This window comes from Ursus americanus, chromosome 32 (assembly GCF_024610735.1).
Source record: "Ursus americanus isolate L20-20 chromosome 32, mUrsAme1.1.p, whole genome shotgun sequence".
In the NCBI taxonomy this organism is placed as follows: domain Eukaryota; kingdom Metazoa; phylum Chordata; class Mammalia; order Carnivora; family Ursidae; genus Ursus; species Ursus americanus.
In genome coordinates, this window is record NC_142158.1 from 1,764,657 (window position 1) to 1,784,009 (window position 19,353).

At 38.7% G+C, this 19,353-nt stretch overlaps 1 protein-coding gene across 1 annotated transcript; it reads right to left on the reverse strand.

Moving 5' to 3' along the window:
* Positions 1 to 5,652: 5,652 nt before the first annotated feature.
* Positions 5,653 to 6,582, reverse strand: LOC123794143 (putative olfactory receptor 2W6). The gene has a single exon (XM_045800355.2). It carries the CDS (start codon positions 6,580 to 6,582, stop codon positions 5,653 to 5,655), a length of 930 nt encoding a protein of 309 aa, XP_045656311.2.
* Between the last annotated feature and the right edge of the window lie 12,771 nt (positions 6,583 to 19,353).

Here is a 19,353-nt window from a genome sequence, read left to right on the forward strand (position 1 = left end):
GGGGTGTCTGGTTCAGTTGGTTAAGCATCTGACTCTTGGTTTCGGCTCAGGTTGTGATCTCAGGGTTGTGAGATAGAACCCCCGCATCCGGCTCCCTGCTCAGTGGGAACCCTGCTTCTCCCTCTCCCTCTGCCTCTCCTCCCACTCGTTTTCTCAATCTCTCTCTCACATAAATTAATACAATCTTAAAAAAAATAAAACAAGAAAATCAAATTAGCTAACATCATGACTCTTAAATTAATAATATTAGCAAAGTTTATAGACTTAAGTATAGACTCAAAGTGGAAATAATTTGGCAATGCTGTTGAATCTTTCCAAAATCATTTTAGGGCAATTTAACCATTTGTTCAGAGTTTTGGTGACTTAAAGGAGGAAGAGTCAACATCTGGGAGTTACCTCTGTTCAGCGGAAGGAGGCTGTGAGTTTCCTCCAGCTAAGGGTGCGTTCTGACCAGGAGGCCAAGCAGCTGCGCACCCTGGGGGCGGGGGGCCCACGGTCACCCTCGGTCCTGGGCTGGCCCACTGTCTCCCCCACTACACATGAGCCTCCCTCACCGGCTGCTCTTCTCAACCGCCTACACTTTCAAACAACCACGCAATCGCCCTGCCTTTTAATAGTTAAAGCAAACACATTAATGTAAACACAGTATGAATATCTGTTTAAACAACCCCATTAGATTTGTAGAATAATTCATATTTTACAGCTAAATAACCTAGGAATCAAAGAGGTTAAGCAGCATAAGCAAGGATACACATTTAAAATACGACGGAGCTAGGATTCAATTCTAAGTTTCAGTAAATAAATGATCTGTGCTCTTCCCATGGCTCTTTATTGAAGGAAAATAAAAGTTAAAGAGTAGAAAGGAAGGAAAAGAGATATTTTTTGAGATCCGGGGTTAAATCTGGATGCTAACAATTACTATATGCACCATGAGAAATTAATGACAACAGTCTATTTAGAAGGAGAAACGTTTTCTTAATTTCTGGGGCATTTTGTAATTTCATGGAAACCTGTATCCAGCTTTTGAAAAGGAAATCACTGCAAACAAATGAGGAATCACACGGAGGTGTTTACTCTATGTTCACTAACTGGAATTAAAATAAAAACTTAAAAAAATAAAAAATAAACTGAGGTGTTTAAGGATTAGACAGTTTAATCACAAGGTGTTTGAATCAAATATAAAAGGAGTCCCACCTGGACTGATCATTTGCAGTGACTTCAAAGTGACTTCCGACATACGTATAGATTATACTCCTAAGTCAGAAAATGTTATAATGATGAAATCTTTATACAGTTGACTCTCGAACAACACAGGTTTGACCTGGATGGGTTTACTTACGCATGGACTTTTTTCAATAAAGACAGTACAGGACTGCAAATGTGTTTTCTCTTCCTTATGATTTCCTTAATATTTTTTCTCTAGCTTACTTGATTGTGAGGATAAGTATAAAATACACGTAACATATACAGTACGTGTTAATGGACTGTTGATGTTATTGGTAAGGCTTCCGGTCAGCAGGAGACTATTAGGAGTCAGCCCTTAGGGGAGCCAAACATTATATGCAGATTTTCAACCCCATCAGGGTGTCCGCACTCCTCAGCCCCCCATTGTTCAAGGATCCACTGTACTGTTTATTCACGGTCTTCGAGGGGTTCTGTGCCAGCGGGGCCAGAAATTTTCATCTGTGTATCCCAACAGATCCATAATTATTCCCTTGATGCCGTTAACTTGGTCAGCTTCAAAAGAACTAGGCCAGAGGTGATATTTTAGAATACATTTCAAATATATATGATTTGCGGTTACAGCCAACATTCATCAGCAAATGAGTGCAACAAATTTACTATTTTGCCAAAATTGGTCAAGCGACATCTTTATTCACTTATACAAGAATAAACCTATCATCTGTGTCATTTTTTAAGCAAAATTTGATGAAATTAAAGGGAGACATAGTCAATTTCACAGTCGTAGCTGGATATTTTAACATACGTGTTAGTTGATTTCTTAGCAATTGCTATAACTAGACAAAAAAAAAAAATCAGTAAAGACACAGATGTTCTGGACACTGTCAACCATGTTGACCTAATTGATACTGAAATCACAGGCCACCTGTGTCAGGAAAGTGTCCCAAGAACATAACTGCAGCTTGTTTTCAGAGGGCAAATTACAGCAGGCTGTCTCTGGGAGGGAGAAAGACTGGCTCAGTAGGCTAAGCGTCTGCCTTTGGCTCAGGTCACATCAGACTCCCCGCTCAGCTGCGAGTCTGCTTCTCCCTCTCTCTCTGCTCCTCCCCCACTGCTTGTGATCTCTCACTCTCTCTCTCACATAAGTAAATAAAAAAAAATAAAATCTTAAAAAAGAAAAAGAAAGGCTCCACCTTACAGAACCTTCAAACCTGCACAAAGGACACCTGCCCTTCCTGCGACAGTCGTTGACAGAAATGGCAGACCGCAGGGGGCGTATCGTCTGGGGGGTGCTGACCATCCAGAGCTTCCACGAAGACGCCTGCGTGAAGTCCCTAAGAAATCATCTGGCTAACAATTTTCCAAGGAATTCAACGTTTTTGTTACCTTGGGTAAGCACATGTTTGATGTCATAGAACAGTGAAATTTCTCATTTTACTTTTCTGTGACTGTCTCCACTGGGACTCTTTAGATAACATTTGTAAAGAAGCCTGCCATACTCCCCTAACACGGGGCATAGTCTGCATGGCGATAACACTAGTTCATGCATTAAAAATACGGCAGAAAAAATATGCTAGAAAAATTATGATAGAGATTTTTGCTTTTCAGATTGCCCATCAATTCTGGACTTTCAGAAACTATCAATCACACAAAGCAAAATAAAAAAGGTTTTCTTCATAATCATAAAAAAAGAAAATAGTGCATTTTTAACAGAATATCAGAAGGAAGTTATTTTTTATACTTAAAAGTAAGTATATTTTTAAATTTAAATTTTCTTATCAATTGCAACTGTGATATTTAATTTCACACAGAATGGGTGTGAATAGCTGTATCTGTGGAGTTTTGTGAGCCCTCCTTTCTTCTCAAGTTGATAAATATTATTTTTAGCAAGCCTCATAATAATGAGTGACATTCTCATATTATGGACTCATTCCTTTGAATGGCTATTTTTTTAAAAATGATCCCCTAAGACAATAAAATTCTTAAGTGAAAAGAAGTTTGAATTTGTTTATCTTTTTTCTTAAACACTTCTAAACAGGGTAAAAACTGAGGTCCAACAGAAGAATTGCTTTGGTACCACAGTAGAGACACAGTCAAGTAGTTTGTTGTGAAAAATCCTGAGCATGTCTTCAGGGAGTATGTGAGGAATGAAAGGGCGATTATATATGATAAAAATATTCATATAATTTATAATAGGTGTATGATACTCATTCCACATTCACATTTGTTCTGTTATACTTCTAGAAATTACTTCAGATTGATGTTAGACCTCTCGAAGCGAAATAAACCTTTTTCTTTTTTATTCTGTCTTAAGAATACTCCCAATAAATTATGTCAAGACAGGGGCACCTGGGTGGCTCAGTCAGTTAAGCACAGACCCTTGATTTCAGCTCAGGTCATGATCTCAGGGTCCTGAGATTTGGTTTGGGATTCTCTTTCTCCCTCTGCCCCTCCCCTGTTTGCTCGTGCAGACCTCTCTCTTAAAAAAAATATTTTCACGGGTTTTAATAATCAATTAACAATGGGAAATGAGTAACAAATAAGGAATAATGAAAGGGGAACTTTGAAGGCATTATATGGAAGAAAATCATTTTAACGAGGAGGGGAGAAATACTTTTCTTAGGTCAACCTGAAGAAGTTTAAAATTCCGAACTGTTGTTACCATACAAACAGCCTCCAGACTGTAGCAGAATTCACCGTAATTCCCCTCGAGTTTATGATTCATATGTAGGAGAAAAGGTTGTCCCCTAAAAGTTGGGGATGACTTTTGATACACATAGAGATTCCTTAATGGCTTTTTTCCTCTCTTATCATAGAGTTTACAGTGAATTAAGAAAAAAATTATAAAACATTTGACAGCAAATGTAAACTCAGACTGTATGTTGTGACAGATCCACTTGTAATCTTGAAGAACAGACAGAATTAGTGCATCACTTACAGTGAAGGACTGATTTCTGGAGTAATTAATCAGTTAAAATTAACAATCATCCCAAGCTATTACTGATTGCTTACTATCTCCAAGGCATTTTAATAACAACTTCATACCTGAAATGGTGCTAAAAAGGATTAAAAAATAATAGCCTTATGATCAAGGAATTTATAGACTAATTGGAGATATATTAAATATAATAATATTAACTAGAAAAACTGTCATTTCAGTGTATAAACATGCAACTGGTTAAAAGGAGGGACAGCATTTTTAAATCAAAGAGACTCAGATAATGTTACAGATATCATGTGAATTTAAGCTAACCACTGTAGCATGGGAAAGATTTGGACAGGGGATTTGCATGGGCACTGTGGGAAGGGATGATGTCATGGTATTAACAGTTAAAGAAAAATGAGTGAATTTCTGAATGCTAGAATTCCCTCACAGGGTCTGCAGCATATCCAGCGTGCTGGGATGACTGCACAGTGAGCAAAGAAAGCAGGCTGGGGCTGATTCTTGGGTGACCTGTACACGCATCATACACTGGGTAGCAAAAGCAGTATTATTCAGTGGATAACAGCAAAGGTTCAGACTGGCACACATCACTTCTGAACCCCACTATCTTCTGTATAGCCTGGAATAATTTACATAGGATCTATAAACCACAGTTTTGTCATTTTAAAAAATCAGGATGAAAATACCTGCATCCTTTCATTAAGAGGCTTGAGACTGTATAGTTAGTTTTATAACATAAATAAGACATAGTTTACTTTGTAGGGGAAAACTATGTTTCAGTAGAAAATTATGCATTGTCTAGACTCTAGAGGATACCCTTTAGGTTACCTGATTCTGATTCTGTTTACATTACATATTATTTATCATTATTAATTATAAATTATAGATTAACTGAGAGCAATGCAAAATAACTCTTGTCAATGACGTGTGAATTCAGTTCTGTCAGGTGGAAATGGAATTGGCTTCTTTCCTCACAGCAAAAGCAGCAATTTTTTCTGTCCTTTTGCAAATTCATTTCAACATTTCTTCACTTCTTATAAATTTGTGATTTTGACTTTTTATTTTTTTATTTTTATAAGATTTTATGTTTTTAAGTAATCTCTGTGCCGGAGGTGGGACTCCAACTCACAACCCTGAGAGGCTCCACCCATTGAGCCAGCCAGGAGCCCCTTGACTTTTTTTTTTAAACTGGTTGTTAAGGTTGCCAGATTCCTTCACTAATTGAGTGGAATAAAATCTTTAACACATGTTTATTTTATACCTATGTGAAAATCATTTCACTGTTCTTCTAAGACTTAATTCTTTTTACTAAATATTATTTTGCTGAGATAGATGCATATTACGCATGGCTATGGTTGGTTCCTCTTGACTCTGGATACCCTTTGGGTACATATGGGGTACATATTTTTAAAAACCCAAGGCTTTGACACGTGGGCTAATTTTATTACAAGCACGAAGTAAATGGTAGTGTTTGAAAAAAGATTTTTTCACCTGGGACCGCATAACTGAGCCCACTGTGCTCCTGTTCAGTGCTGCCTCCCCAGAACCTTTGTCAGCGCCCCCTTCACCTCTTTGTTCCGTAAGGTGTATATGAGCGGGTTCAACGTGGGCGTCACGAGGTTGTAGAAGAGGGTGAGGAGCTTGCCCTGGTCCTGGGAGGCGCTGTTGCCTGGCTGCATGTACATGTAGGTGATGCTCCCGTAGAACAAGGAGACCACGGTGAGGTGCGAGCTGCAGGTGCTGACCGCCTTCCGGCGCCCGGCCGCGGACCTCATCTTGAGCACGGCTGCGGCGATGTGGCCGTAGGAGACGAGAATGAGGGCGAGCGGCAGCAGCACGATGAGAATGGCGAAGGTAAAGGCCAGCATCTCCACTGCGCGCGCGTCCACACAAGCCATCTTGATCAGCGCTGGCATTTCGCAGAGGAAGTGGTTGACCCGGCGCCGGCCGCATCTGGACAGCGTCATGGTGAGTGGGCACATGACGATGGCGTTGACCAGTCCGCTGCCCCAGGCCACAGCCACCAGTCGCAAACACAGCTGGGGGTGCATGATGACCAGATAGTGCAGGGGTTTGCAGACTGCCGCGTATCGGTCGTAGGCCATCACGGCCAGGAGGATGCACTCGACGCTCCCCACGGAGAGGAAGGAGAAAAGCTGGACCACACAGCCGGCGTAGCTGATGGTCTTGTCAGGGCCCCAGAGGTTCACCAGCATCTGCGGGATACAACTAGTACTGAAGCAGAGATCTAGGAAGGAAAGATTGGCCAGAAAGAAGTACATCGGGGTATGAAGTCGGGTGTCTAATATATACACAAGGATTATGGTTGAATTTCCCAACACGGCCACTGAATACAGGGCGAAATTTACTATGAAGAGCACCAGCTCCAGCTTGGGACGGTCAGAGAAGCCCAACAAGATAAAGCCATACTCTGCGCTGTCATTGCATCTTTCCATTGTCCTCCTTTCACATCGTCTGTATACCTGGTAAGAATAAAATGAATACTTGATCTATATTTTCTGAAAACCAGTGAATGTCAGGAATTTTAAGGAACAGAGAAGCCGTCAAGTCTAGCAACCCATCCTATATTAGGATAGCTTCTGCCCAGCCATATAAGCCATTCATCACTTGTTCAAACGCAGAACACAAATTATTTCACTGTTGGAAAATTCCAGCTTATAATCATCTTCCTTTTATTAAGTAGGAAGTTTCTTTCTCATTCATAAAACAAAGTATTTCAACTTTATTGAATAGACATCATATCTAATCTCTCTTCATGTGATAGCCATTTAAATATTTTAAGCTAAAGAAACCCAAATTTTCTTTAGGCCAAGATGTTTAATTTTCCACCACGATTCTTCCTATAACAAGATTATCAAGTCTGTTACCACCTTATAACCGTCTTCCACATACTCTCATTGTTGACAATGACTTTCTGGAACTGTGACAACCAGGGCTGAGTTCAGTATCCAAGACATGATTTGAAAAACACGAAGTACAGGGAAACTACTGCCTATCATGGCCTGGATATTATATATATATATATTTTTTTCAAAGATTTTATTTACTTATTCGAGAGAGAGCACAAGCAGGGAGAGGGGCAGAGGAACACGCAGACTCCCCACTGCGTACAGAGCCCAATGTGGGACTGGATCCCAGGACCTTGAGCTCAGGGCCTGAGCTGAAGTCAGACGCTCGACTGACTGAGCCACCCAGGCGCCCCTGGATATTCTTATCAAGGTGCTGTAAGTCTGCAGTTACTTCATAGTGTCAGTGCTACCTTTTTACTTAGGTTATAATTGGATCTACTAAATATTTACTTATTCCTATGAAATGCTGTCAACTCAGGTCTCTTACACCCCTTTGAAAGAAAAAGACTTTTGTAGCATAGAATCCGAGGATTGGGGAAGATATTCTGTCCAGCAATAAAATGGCAACTTTGAATATATTTGTCTTCTGGTAGTTTTTTAGAAACATTGAAACAACGTGATTAGCTTGCAGAAGAGAGGTGCATGGCCATATGGATAATGGAGAGAGAAGGAGGGACACTGTGGTGCAGAGAGTAATTTTAAAAAGTAAATTGAAAAAGATTGACTTTAATATGGCTAAGAAGAATAAAGAGAGCTGATTCATTAGAGACAGAATCATAATTGGAATAGAGGGTACTAGGATAATAGTGACCTCACAAAGAAAGAGAGACAAGTATGAAAACGACAGCGTAGCAGGAGGAAGGAAATAAGTGTAACTCAGACCCTTTGTCATGCTGATTCTTTGATAATAGCAAAAAGAGCAAGACTAAAATTTTTAAGTGGACATGTTAAAATATCTACTCTGCTGTGTGATGTAGAGAATCCTGGGCTGCTTCAATTAATAAACATATATGCAACTAGTAAACTGGGAAAAAATAAAGCAGAGTAGAACTCAAATTGTTGTCACGAATATTTTAATTTTCAAATAAAGAGCTTATCTTTGGTGAAAACTTCTCAGCTTCAAAGTTCTTATAGTAAATTTATTTTCCGCAGTCAAATACATTCAAAGTAAAAGAGTTTTCTTAATTTTCTCTAATCATTGAGGCTTACCTGGCTTTAACTTTCCCAAAGGATTGAGGGAGAACACATAGTAATGTTTTTTCCTCAGGTTGAGATTTGTTACCTGGGATTTTATGGAAGATTGTGCAGTTAATATAAGTAGAAAATAACAAGAGCGTGATGTGAGACGAATGCACCAGAAGTCATACAGAAGTCGTTACAAAGATCTCAACTGTCCAGAAAGGGGATGACATCAAGCCCTGAGCTGACCTCATGCGTTAGATTCTAGGCTGTTTCTGAAGAGTTGTAAAAGCTGTGTGATTTTTCCGATGATTTGGCTAAAGTGATAGAGTAATGATATATCCCCACCTCAGAGGAAAAGTAAAATGGAGTAATTGCCATAGGGTAGTTAAATTATAAAGAGAAGAGGCAGTTGTAATAGAAAAATAGCACTAGCATTCTTCCCCTGTCTGCCCACCATTTGGGCCAAATACCCAGCCTTCAGGGGGTTAAAGGGAGCCTTTAACCAAAACCCCAAGGTAAAGACTTCCTGCTGGCCCCTGAAGATAACCAACATAGATGTGAATGCTCTTATAGACCCAGATAGAAAAAATGGAGGACTAATTTCTTAGCATCAAAGATGGTGCCTGGAGGTTGACATAACACGTTTCCTTGTTGAGATCACAGGGACTGCGTACTCCTTTGGGTAATTACCAGGGCCGCAGAAGAGACTAGAAGAATATATTCTCAGGGGAAATCTTGGAATAAAACCAAATGATTAGGAATCAAAACTCTTAGATTCTTTTCTTGGTTTCTATCTGGGGTCACATCCTCAAAATTTGATATTTTATTTTTGTGGTTAACTATTTCTGGTATTTGGTGAGGAAAAAATTCAAGTTGGTAATACAGTGCAAATATGAATAGCTTCTGAACACCTATTTATCCTTGAAATGAGATTTAGTCTATTTTCTGGGGAAAGTCTAATTCTGAAGTCTTCTTTCCATCTTTATGTAATTTTCAAAAGGATAACACAAAAGAGTATGTCAAGTTTCTCTTTGTCATTTGATTTGTAACTTTTATTTTGACTTAGATTGGTTAAAGTTCCTGGAGTATGGTAAACATAAAATAAATACTTAGAATTTGATTGATTGATGTTCTTTAAATTATAGTCAAACAAAAAAATGGAAACCACACTGATTACCCTTTGGAGAAGGTAAAATTGCCCCCCAAGAAACTCCAAAATGATAACATCATCTCTTGCAACCAGTGAAATCAAGGACTAGAGACATTCTTCTCAGAGTGATGGTCGCCTAAGAGTAACCATAAATCATATTCACTGATGTGACACATTCCAGCTCACACGTTTTCCCCAAACTGATGTTATTTGAAACTCATGACCAACCCTTAAAAACCCACTTCCAAAGCAAAACATATATATAAATTATCTGGGTTTAAAATGGTATTTTATAGTTATAAAAATAATAATGAAGTAAAAAAAAATGTAGGAACGAAGCATTACAGCCAATGACTGACTGCAATGGTTAATGAGTCCTCAGATAAAGCCTGCTAATCATTTTTGAAAACAGCAAAATAGCTACAACACATATTTGGAACAAAGCAAATATTTTTAGTACCAAAGGGCTTTTTCCCACAAATATGGTTTTTCAGATAAGGATTACACTTGCCTGGATAAGATAATGGGAAAAGGATGAGATAAAATGTAGTGAAATTGTAATTCATATGATCCCAAAATACATAAAACTTTTTCAATCTCATTTATCATTAAATAAATACAAATTAAAACAATGAGATATTTTCAGTTTGGTCATATCCTATCAGTGAGGGTATGAGAGGATGGCACTCATATGCTCTATGCAGGAATGTAAATCAGGCTTAAATTTTTGGAGGATAGTTTTACCAAATTTAAATCTGGCAAATGTACAAGTCTTTGACCCACTAATTCCAATTCCTGAAATTTATTATTAGGATTGCTTCCATAGGCGTGTAAAAAGATAGATATATATCTCTATATTGATCTATAATCTGTATGTATATATCAGTTATATTGTGGCTAAAAAAGGACACAGAATAAAATGTCCATTGACTGAATAATAATTAAGTAAATGTTTGCACAGTAGTAAAATACATAACATAAAAAAATTGCACAAAAAATGTGGCGTGTATGTTGATATTGCTACTGATATAGAATTGATATGAAATTGATATGGAAACAAAATATATGAAGTATATTTCAAGTATATTATATATGAAATATTTTAAATATGTTTATTAAGTATATTGACCATATAAAATCATATTAAATAGAAATTCTATTTTAAAACATGTTAAAATTAATAAAATTATTAAATACAATTATGTTAAATATATAAAATACATTAAACTTAAAAATTTGTGTTCACAATTTCAGATATAGTGCATTTTCACTTCCATGTTTACATAAATATGCAAAGATAATTGGTGTTTGGAGGAGATGAATTTTCAATCTTCATTTTTTCAAATTAAAAAAATGTTAACATACAACTATATAGAAATGTAACATATAGCCATGATTATGTTACTTTAAGCATTTAAAAGAGTTAAATAAAAATTTGGAAGTGAATAAAAATAATTCAGCTTGAGTTTGATATTTAGGTTTGACTCCAGAACAATCTTAACCTCACAAAGAGTATGTATCTTTGCATCTCACTCTTACAGCGTGAACGTTACTGGGACTGGCCACGTGCGTATTTTATACAGCCCATGATTCCCTCTTCGGGACAGACGATCCCACGGACCGAGAGCGCTCCAGCGGCTCAGTCTTCTGACCCGCAGCAATGGAGCGGTAGAATTACATTGAGCACTCCTTCGTTTCCTCACACCACCCAGGAATTTGGTAGGTGATAAATTATTTTGCCTCTTTCACAAATTGACATTTAGGTAGAGAAAAACATTTTCAAAATCAAAACAGGAAAATGATTTGTAGCACTGAGACCAAATCACAATTCAGTTGATAAAATCTAGCACAGTTTCCGCTAGATCTTTGTCTGATCCCTCTAAATTAAACTTCTCTTTGATTCTGTAGGCTCAGAGGGAACCTGTAAACATAGCATTACCGTAAGTATTTTTGTACAAACTAGTAGTTTTCAAAAAAACAAATCATCTCAATTTTCTTCTTTTTTCAAGGTAACTGTGTGAATAAGTATGGAAGAAACCAGATATAATAATACATTGTTTTCTACCTTTAAATATTTTATGTTTCTTTTTTTTTTTTAAGATTTTATTTATTTATTTGTCAAAGAGAGAGAGCACAAGCAGGGGGAGGGGCAGAGGGAGAAGCAGGCTCCCCGCTGAGCAGGGAGTCCGATGTGGGGCTCTATCCCAGGACCCTGGGATCATGACATGAGCTGAAGGCAGACGCTTAACTAGACTAAGCCACCCAGGGGCCCTTTACAGTTCTTTATATGAACATAAAGCTAATGAATCTAAATAATTAAGAAGAAAATGCAGGGGTTGAAGTCTTTTTTTTTTTCCTGTATGTCCTGTCTTCTAAGTGAAAAGAAAATATAACTGCCTATTATTTCACTGAACAAGCGATTTATTTACCCTGATAGTTATGTTCTAAAGGAGATGAGAAGAAAGATGAAATTGTAGACTAGAAAAACTGAAGAATGAGAAATGTTTGGATCTGTTGAAAAAAAGCAGTTTTTCTTAGGCCCTTTCTGCTTTCTGGTAAAACTGAAATATGGCTACGTTTACTCCTGTGATTCCCTCTGGATAACTGTGGAGAATCTTAAGGGATTCTGAATGATGAGGTCCGTGAGCAATATTTAAAACTAGAGCAGGTGAGAGAACAATTTGCAACTTCTGCAGTTTTTATAAAAGTTGGAAGGAGGAACAGGGCCCCGGGAGATCTCATTACAAGATTCTTCGACAGGGCTGCTGATGGCAATGATCTCATCTTCTCCACGTCCACAGGGATTGTGTCTTGGCGGGTAGAGCTGATTGCCATGTTCTCCCCATGCGGCATGCAGCTATTAAAGAGTTTCCAAAGAGTTTCATTATAATTCACAGAATGAAGCAATCTCTAGGGTTATCAGCCTTAGAGGATAAACAGTCAATTAAGAACTGATGGCACTGGAGCTAACTTGAGTCAGCCCCTGTCGCCACTTAGCCCCTGTCGTTCCCTTAGCTGTGCGGTGGCTGCTCCGAGCTCCTCCGTAGCCTGGGGATTTGCTCAACAACGTTATTCACTCTTGAACTTTCAAACAAAACACCAAATCTCAACTTTCCCAGCATAACTGGACTAATCATGCCCTCACTTCTGGATGGCATTTTCTTGAGCAGGGATTTGCTAGGAGTGTCTAGGGAAGCTGCTCCCCGTCAGTGACTTCATGTCGTTCTACACTTACTCCTCAGCGATAATTCCCATAAAAACTTCTGAGACAGGATTACTCTGGGAAAGCAATAAACTTATTCATCAAATATTTGCAGTCATTGTGAAAGACACATGGTGTATAAATAAATTTTATGCCTCTGCCCTTAAGGATCTCACAATCCAGAAGAAGGTGTGAATGAGGAAGTTATAACATTGTGTCAAAATTACTATTCTATTCAAGACAGAAAAAAAAAAAGAAGATAAACATTATTTATTGATTCTATTGTGTTGTTAATTGCTCATTATTTTCCCATTCTACCACATCTCTCTTTCCTTTAGGTGTTGTATTCGCTGCTGCATTCCCAAAGCCTAGCAAAGCAGTAACTCAATAAATGATATGAAATATATCAGTTAATCTATAACTGATAGTAAATACAACACGTTGAAGACTTGCTGCCTTTCGCAAGGAAGATTTTGCAACAACAACGACAAAGAACAGATAATTTTCAATACAGTAGATTCAAAATGGTGACATTTGTATCACCTTTTGTCTTCGTGCATCTCCATTTACCATAAGTATATATTTCTCAGTTTGTTGACAACTATGTACATGTAGTTAAATAATAAAAATAATAAGTAGAAACAGGTGATATATAGTAAATTGAAGATCCACATATATAATGTTCCAGAAATTCCGTACATATAGAAAAACTTGCACATAGGCCAAGAGATAGAGTCAACAGTGTTGTTAACAGCTTTATTTGTAACAGTAAACTGGAGAGCACCTAACTAAGTATCAGTTGGAGATTAATACATGTGGTCCATTCATACAAAGGAAGATACTACGGTATAGAAAATGAATCAGAATGAATGAATCTCACATGACATTAAATGAAAGTGAAGAAAGTTTGACGTCGGTGAAGCAATCGTGCTGGGAGTTATAAGCCATGTTAACAGTTTAAACTTCACAATAATGGCAATGGAGGGTTTGGGGCAGGAGTGAGTCAGTGCCATGGTTTCAACCAAAGTATGCCATTAATAGATAAAGAAGATGGGTTATACATACAATGGAATATTGTTCACCCATAAAAAGAATGAAATCTTGCCATTTGCAACAATGTGGATGGAGCTAGAGCGTATTATGCCAAGTGAGGTAAATCAGAGAAAGACAAATACCATATGATTTCACTCATATGTGGAATTTAAGAAACAAAACAAATGAGCAAAGGAAGGGGGGGCACTGGGTGAAACAGCTGACGGGCATGAAGGAGGGCACTTGCTGTGACGGGCGCAGGGTGTTACATGTAAGTGCTGAATCACTATATTGTACACCCAAAATTAATATTCTACTGTATGTTAACTAACTGGAACTTAAATAAAAACTTTAAAAAGGGGGCACCTGGGTGCTTTTATTGGATGAGTGCCCGACTTTTTATTTCAGCTCAGGTCTTGATCTCAGGGTCGTGGGTTCAGGCCCCACTTAAAAAATATAAAAATAAATAACTTCAAAAAAGCACTTAAAAATAAGTAAATGAACGAATGAATAAATAAAATCTTTAAACAAGAAGTATGCCATGATAAACATGTGTTAGTACGAGTATTCTCACTGCTGTGGGAATGAATTTGAGGGGAATAAGGTTAGAGGCCAAGAGAGGAAATTGTTGTAGTTACATTGGTGAGTGATAGAAATAGAATAGGAAGTAAACACAAATTCAAGAAATATGGACATTGAAGAGGAGAAACTGACAAGATTATTTAGTGCATGCAAACAATGAGAAAAAGGACCGCTCATGACTGCTGCTTGAAATTCTGGTTTGACCAACCGAATCCTCTCTCTAAGCTCAGTTTCAAAGATCTCTCTCACATGCACACCTCTTATTTTTCAGCTGACTTTGTCTTGAAATCTGGTTCTAATTATCCTTCAACTGCTCCAATCCATTGGTCTACCTTTTTTTCCCTTCCTATCCTCTTCCTTCCTCAGCCAAAATTTGCAAATCAAAGCTTTGGTTTGTTCAACTCTCTATCAACCATCTCCCTCTCCTAATGCAGCTCAATAGGACTGGAGGAAACTCTAGTCTGTTTCAAATCCCCACCCACCTCGAGCAAACCCTCAGAGCTGCTGGGCGGTTGCGCGCTCCGTCCTTAGTCCTGTACTTCCCGCTGGCCCATCTCCTAGTTCCTCAAGCCGCCAGCACCTCGTCCTTCACTCTCACTGTCAGTTAATGAACTTTGCACTTCGTTTTCCTGAGAAAATCAAGGCAATCAGAAGAAAACTTTACAGGCTCCTCTTCAGTGACCGCCTCTCCCTCCTGCCGACGTCACGGCCCGAAGTGTCCTCTGCCATCCTGCCCGTTGCCACAAATGAACACTCATCATCAGAGCAAAGCCAGACCTCCACGAGTTCATCACGGCCTCATCTTCTCAGGGCTAGAACTCCAGAAATTTGCCCCTCCTTCTAGACCATCAAGTTCTCACTTGTTTACTATCTCGTTCCCAAGAGGAGACAAATAAACCATGAATTATAACATCTTTAAAAAATTTTTGTTAACCCCACTTTCCCCACCAGGTACATTTTTATATAATTTACTCCTCTTCACAGAAAAATTCTTCAAAGGAACTCTATTTCTCCCATCCTTGTTTAAACCCACTCTAGTCTGGCATTTGACCCTGCCACTGTACAGAAACAGCTTTCGGCAATCCCCAAACTGCCTCCAGTTTGCCAAATACAACGATCCTTATTTCCATCCTTGTTTGACCTCGTGTCTTCTCTCTCGTGCTTGTTACACTTCCTTCGGCTGACTATTTCCAACAGTGACCATTAGGAGCAAGTCGCAGGGGTGGAGAGGGGAGGGTGACGTCTTTCGGTTCATAGGTCTCTAGAGCTCGGGGATCTAAGAGACACAGAAGCACGCTACATGGAGTTCCCAGACTCTGGGCTGGATGCCAGGAATAATGTGGACTTTGAAGACGTCTCTTTCTTGGAGGCTTGAGTGTATTTTTGCATGTGTGCAGGAAGGAAAAGAGAACAGTGTTTGGTGATGATAAGAGTGAATGATAGTCATTGTAAGTGCCATTTATCAACTGTTTCCAATTCTCATACCTCTGTATCCATATGCTAGGATCGTATTTCCCTGTCCCCTTAAATTAAGATATGACCATGTGACTTGATCTGGTTTAGAGAAACGTGAGCTGAAGAATCATTTGTCCTTCCAGGAAGAAGCTCTACTACCCCGGGAACAGGTCCCCGCTGCTGGGCTGATCATGAATGTACGACTCAGCATGACATCTCTGCTCCGTTTCGTCCCAGAGCGACTTTGATGAACAGCTCCCATCAGGGCCTTCACTGGACACCTACCACTAAAGAGAAGCTAACTTTTGTTGTATTAAGTTACTGTGATTTTGGCTTATCATCTCAGCACAACATCGACCACCTCGCCTGGGACACCCTCGCAGGCTCTGGTCCAGCCGCCCACGTCTGTCTTGTTCCTCAAAGGGCTGTTCGTTCACGCTTTTGACTTGCAGCAATTACTCTGCCCTCTGACCAGCGTTCCTCCCTCAGATGCGCTCTCGGCTAACGAGCACACAACTCCTTCCAGACCTTTGCTCAAACCTCACCTTCTACGTGAGGCTTACCCTGAACACGCCGTCTCCTGCTGACACTGCCCGTCGGCATCCCCAAACTCTGCAAATCCTTTTGTATATAATGAGCACCTTCTTGTATATGTTTTAAGTTATTAGGTTTAATGTCTATTTTATGTAGTCTTTGACAGAATGCAAGTCCTGCAAAGGCAGAGATTTTTGTCTACTTTGTTTATTCATGTATCTCAAATTCTATAATGGTCCATGGAGTTTGGTACTTATCCAATAAATACTTGCTAAATAAATTGAAAAAACAAACAAGTTGTGTGCAAGTAAAGTCATAAATAGGATTTTAGTGTAAGCTATGGAGAATCTAATACTCTGAAGTTCATCAGAAGTAGGACTATTTTTAAAAAGAAAACACCGAGCTCGTGAATACAGAGAACAGACTGGTGGCAGGGGCTGGGGGTGGGCAAGTGAAATGAATGAAGGGGCCCAAAGGTCCAAACTCCTAATTATAAGAAAGAAAATGTGTAGATGTCACGTACAGCATGGTGACTCTAGTTAATAATACTGTATTGCGTATTTGGAAGTTGCTGTGGGAGTAGATCTCAAAGGCTCTTATCATAAGAATAAAAACTTATAAGAAAAAAAGTTTGTAACTTTGACGACAGATGTTAACTAAGCTTATTGTGATGATCACTTTGCACTGGATGCAAATATTCAATCATTATGTTGTGCACCTGAAACTAATATAACGTTATATGTCAATTATACCTCAATAAAAAGAGAAGAAGAAATACCTACAGGCTGTATTTACAGGTGTGAAATTAAGAAAAAGAGACCTGGACTGAAGATATATATGTATATAATCTTCCTTATCAACTGACTTTTTCTTTATCATTGCCATCAAATCATTAACATCATTACCACCTCCACCATTTACAGGGTCCCATGTCCTTGAGCTTGCATACTTCAGTCATTCTTATAGCCATCCAATTTTTAAAAAATTCCTGAAGTAAAAAGCTTATCAGGTAATGTTAGGAGAAGCAGATACGGTAGCTGGAGGACGAACACCTGGCTTCAAGGAGCTGACGATATAGAAGGACCTGGAGAATACGTTTCGTTCTTTTATTGATCCTAATTCATCACGAAGCATTCTAAAGTAATTTCTGCTTAGAAGACGATATCTCTCGATGGTTGTTTGGCATAAAATAGTTTACAGCTGATCTCTCTGGGACAAGTGGAACACAACTCAAGTGTGTGGATTGCAGAATGAGTATTGGCTGGTGGAAGACTACAAAGCACAGACCATACCTCCTGGTTGGCAGTGGAGAGCAGGTACACAAGTAACAAGGAGCACTGGGAAGAATGCAGTAATCCAATTTAAAAAGGGACAGAGGACCTGAATAGACCTTCTCCAAAGAAGACATCCTGCTGACCGATGGACACATGAAAAGGTGCTCAACATCACTCATCTTCAGGAAAATGTAATTCAAAACCACAATGAGATATCACCTTATGCCTGTTAGAATGGCCAAAATCAAGAAGTCAAGAAACAAGAACTGTTGGCGAGGGTGCAGAGAAAAAGAACCCCTCGTGCACTCTTGGTGGGAATGTAAATTGGTGCAGCCGCTGTGGGAAACAGTATGGGGTTCCTCCAAAAGTTAGAAACACCATGTGATCCAGTAATTCCACTATTGGGTATTTACGCAGGGAAAATGAAAACACTGACTCAAAATGATACGTGCACCCTTCTGTTTATTGCAGCATTATTTACAACAGCCAAGACATGGAAGCAGCCTAAGTGTCTGTGAACAGATGAGTAGATAAGGAAGAAGTGATATATATACACATGGAATATTACACAGTCACAAGAAAGGATGAGATTGTGCCGTCCGAGGCAAGATGCATGGACCTGGAGGGTATTGTGCTAGACGAAATAAATCAGACTAAGAAAGACAAATACCATATGATTCCATTCATAAATGGAATCTTAAAAATGAATAAACAAACAAAAAGCAGAATCAGAACTATAAATAGAGAGAACAAACTGCTGGTTGCCAGAGGGGAGAGGCTGGGGTTGGGCAAAATGGAGAAGGGGAGAGGGAGAAACAGGCCTCCAGTTATGGACGGAGGAAGTCACAGGAATAAAAAGCCAAGCATAAGGAACGCAGTCAATGATGCTGTCAGAGCATGTAACAGCAGCCACATTACAGTGAACATGGCATAACGTATACACCTGCCAAATCACTGAGTGGTACACCGAAACTAATGTAACAATGTGTATTACATCAACCATACTCAAATAAAAAAGAAAACAAACCAAAAACACCAAAATACATTTTCCTTAAAAATGTTTGGTACAAAAATTAATTTCTCAGACTTGCAAAAAAAAAGTGAGATGAAGTTAGTTTGTATGTCTTATTCTAAATGAATCTCTATTCTAAATGAATACACATAAAGGATTTATATATTTTAATAATCACAATGTAACTTATAATAGCTTATAGATTTTCCCTGTAAATCATTTTCTATCAGTATAAAATTATATGCCAGGATAAAATCAAATCTACCAGTATAACATGAATCAAGTAATCCTTCATTTAAAATTAAAAACTATTTCAATTTTTTATTTCTTTTCTATGTCCTCATAATTTATCAAGTTTCACTGACATTGGCCTCAAAACACACATTTGCTTCTCGTTACTTAATATAACATTTATTAGGACCTTTAGCAATGAATTATTTTTCACTGAGGAGGGTATTATATTTTCCATATACTCTTAGTATTTTGCTTCATTTACTCTTTTAATGATACTTATTTCTAATAGGAAAGAGAGAGCTGAAATTGGAACTTGGCGCATCAGGTTTATGTCTCTCGTCAGCATGACAGCGAAAACACATGGTGTTACTGCAGGTTTTAAGGAGAAACATGGCAAATGTATTTTTCAGTTACTGTATTCCTTATATGTGTAATGTATTGGTAGAAGAAACCAGGGAGAAAAGCAACACAATTAAATAACTATACCGTGAATGAGTCACTCAACACCGAAAAACCCAACGGATAGGGTGAGCTACGGGCCTAGCTCGCTGATGAGCTTCTGGAGGCAGGACGGACTGCAGGTCCGCTCTGTGTTCTCTCAAGAAGACGAACATGCAAGGAGATGGTGCTTGTGCAAGCCCAGTGTGTGAAACAAGGAGTCGTTGGAAATCACAACCGAGCGTGCCATTTTAAAGTGTTT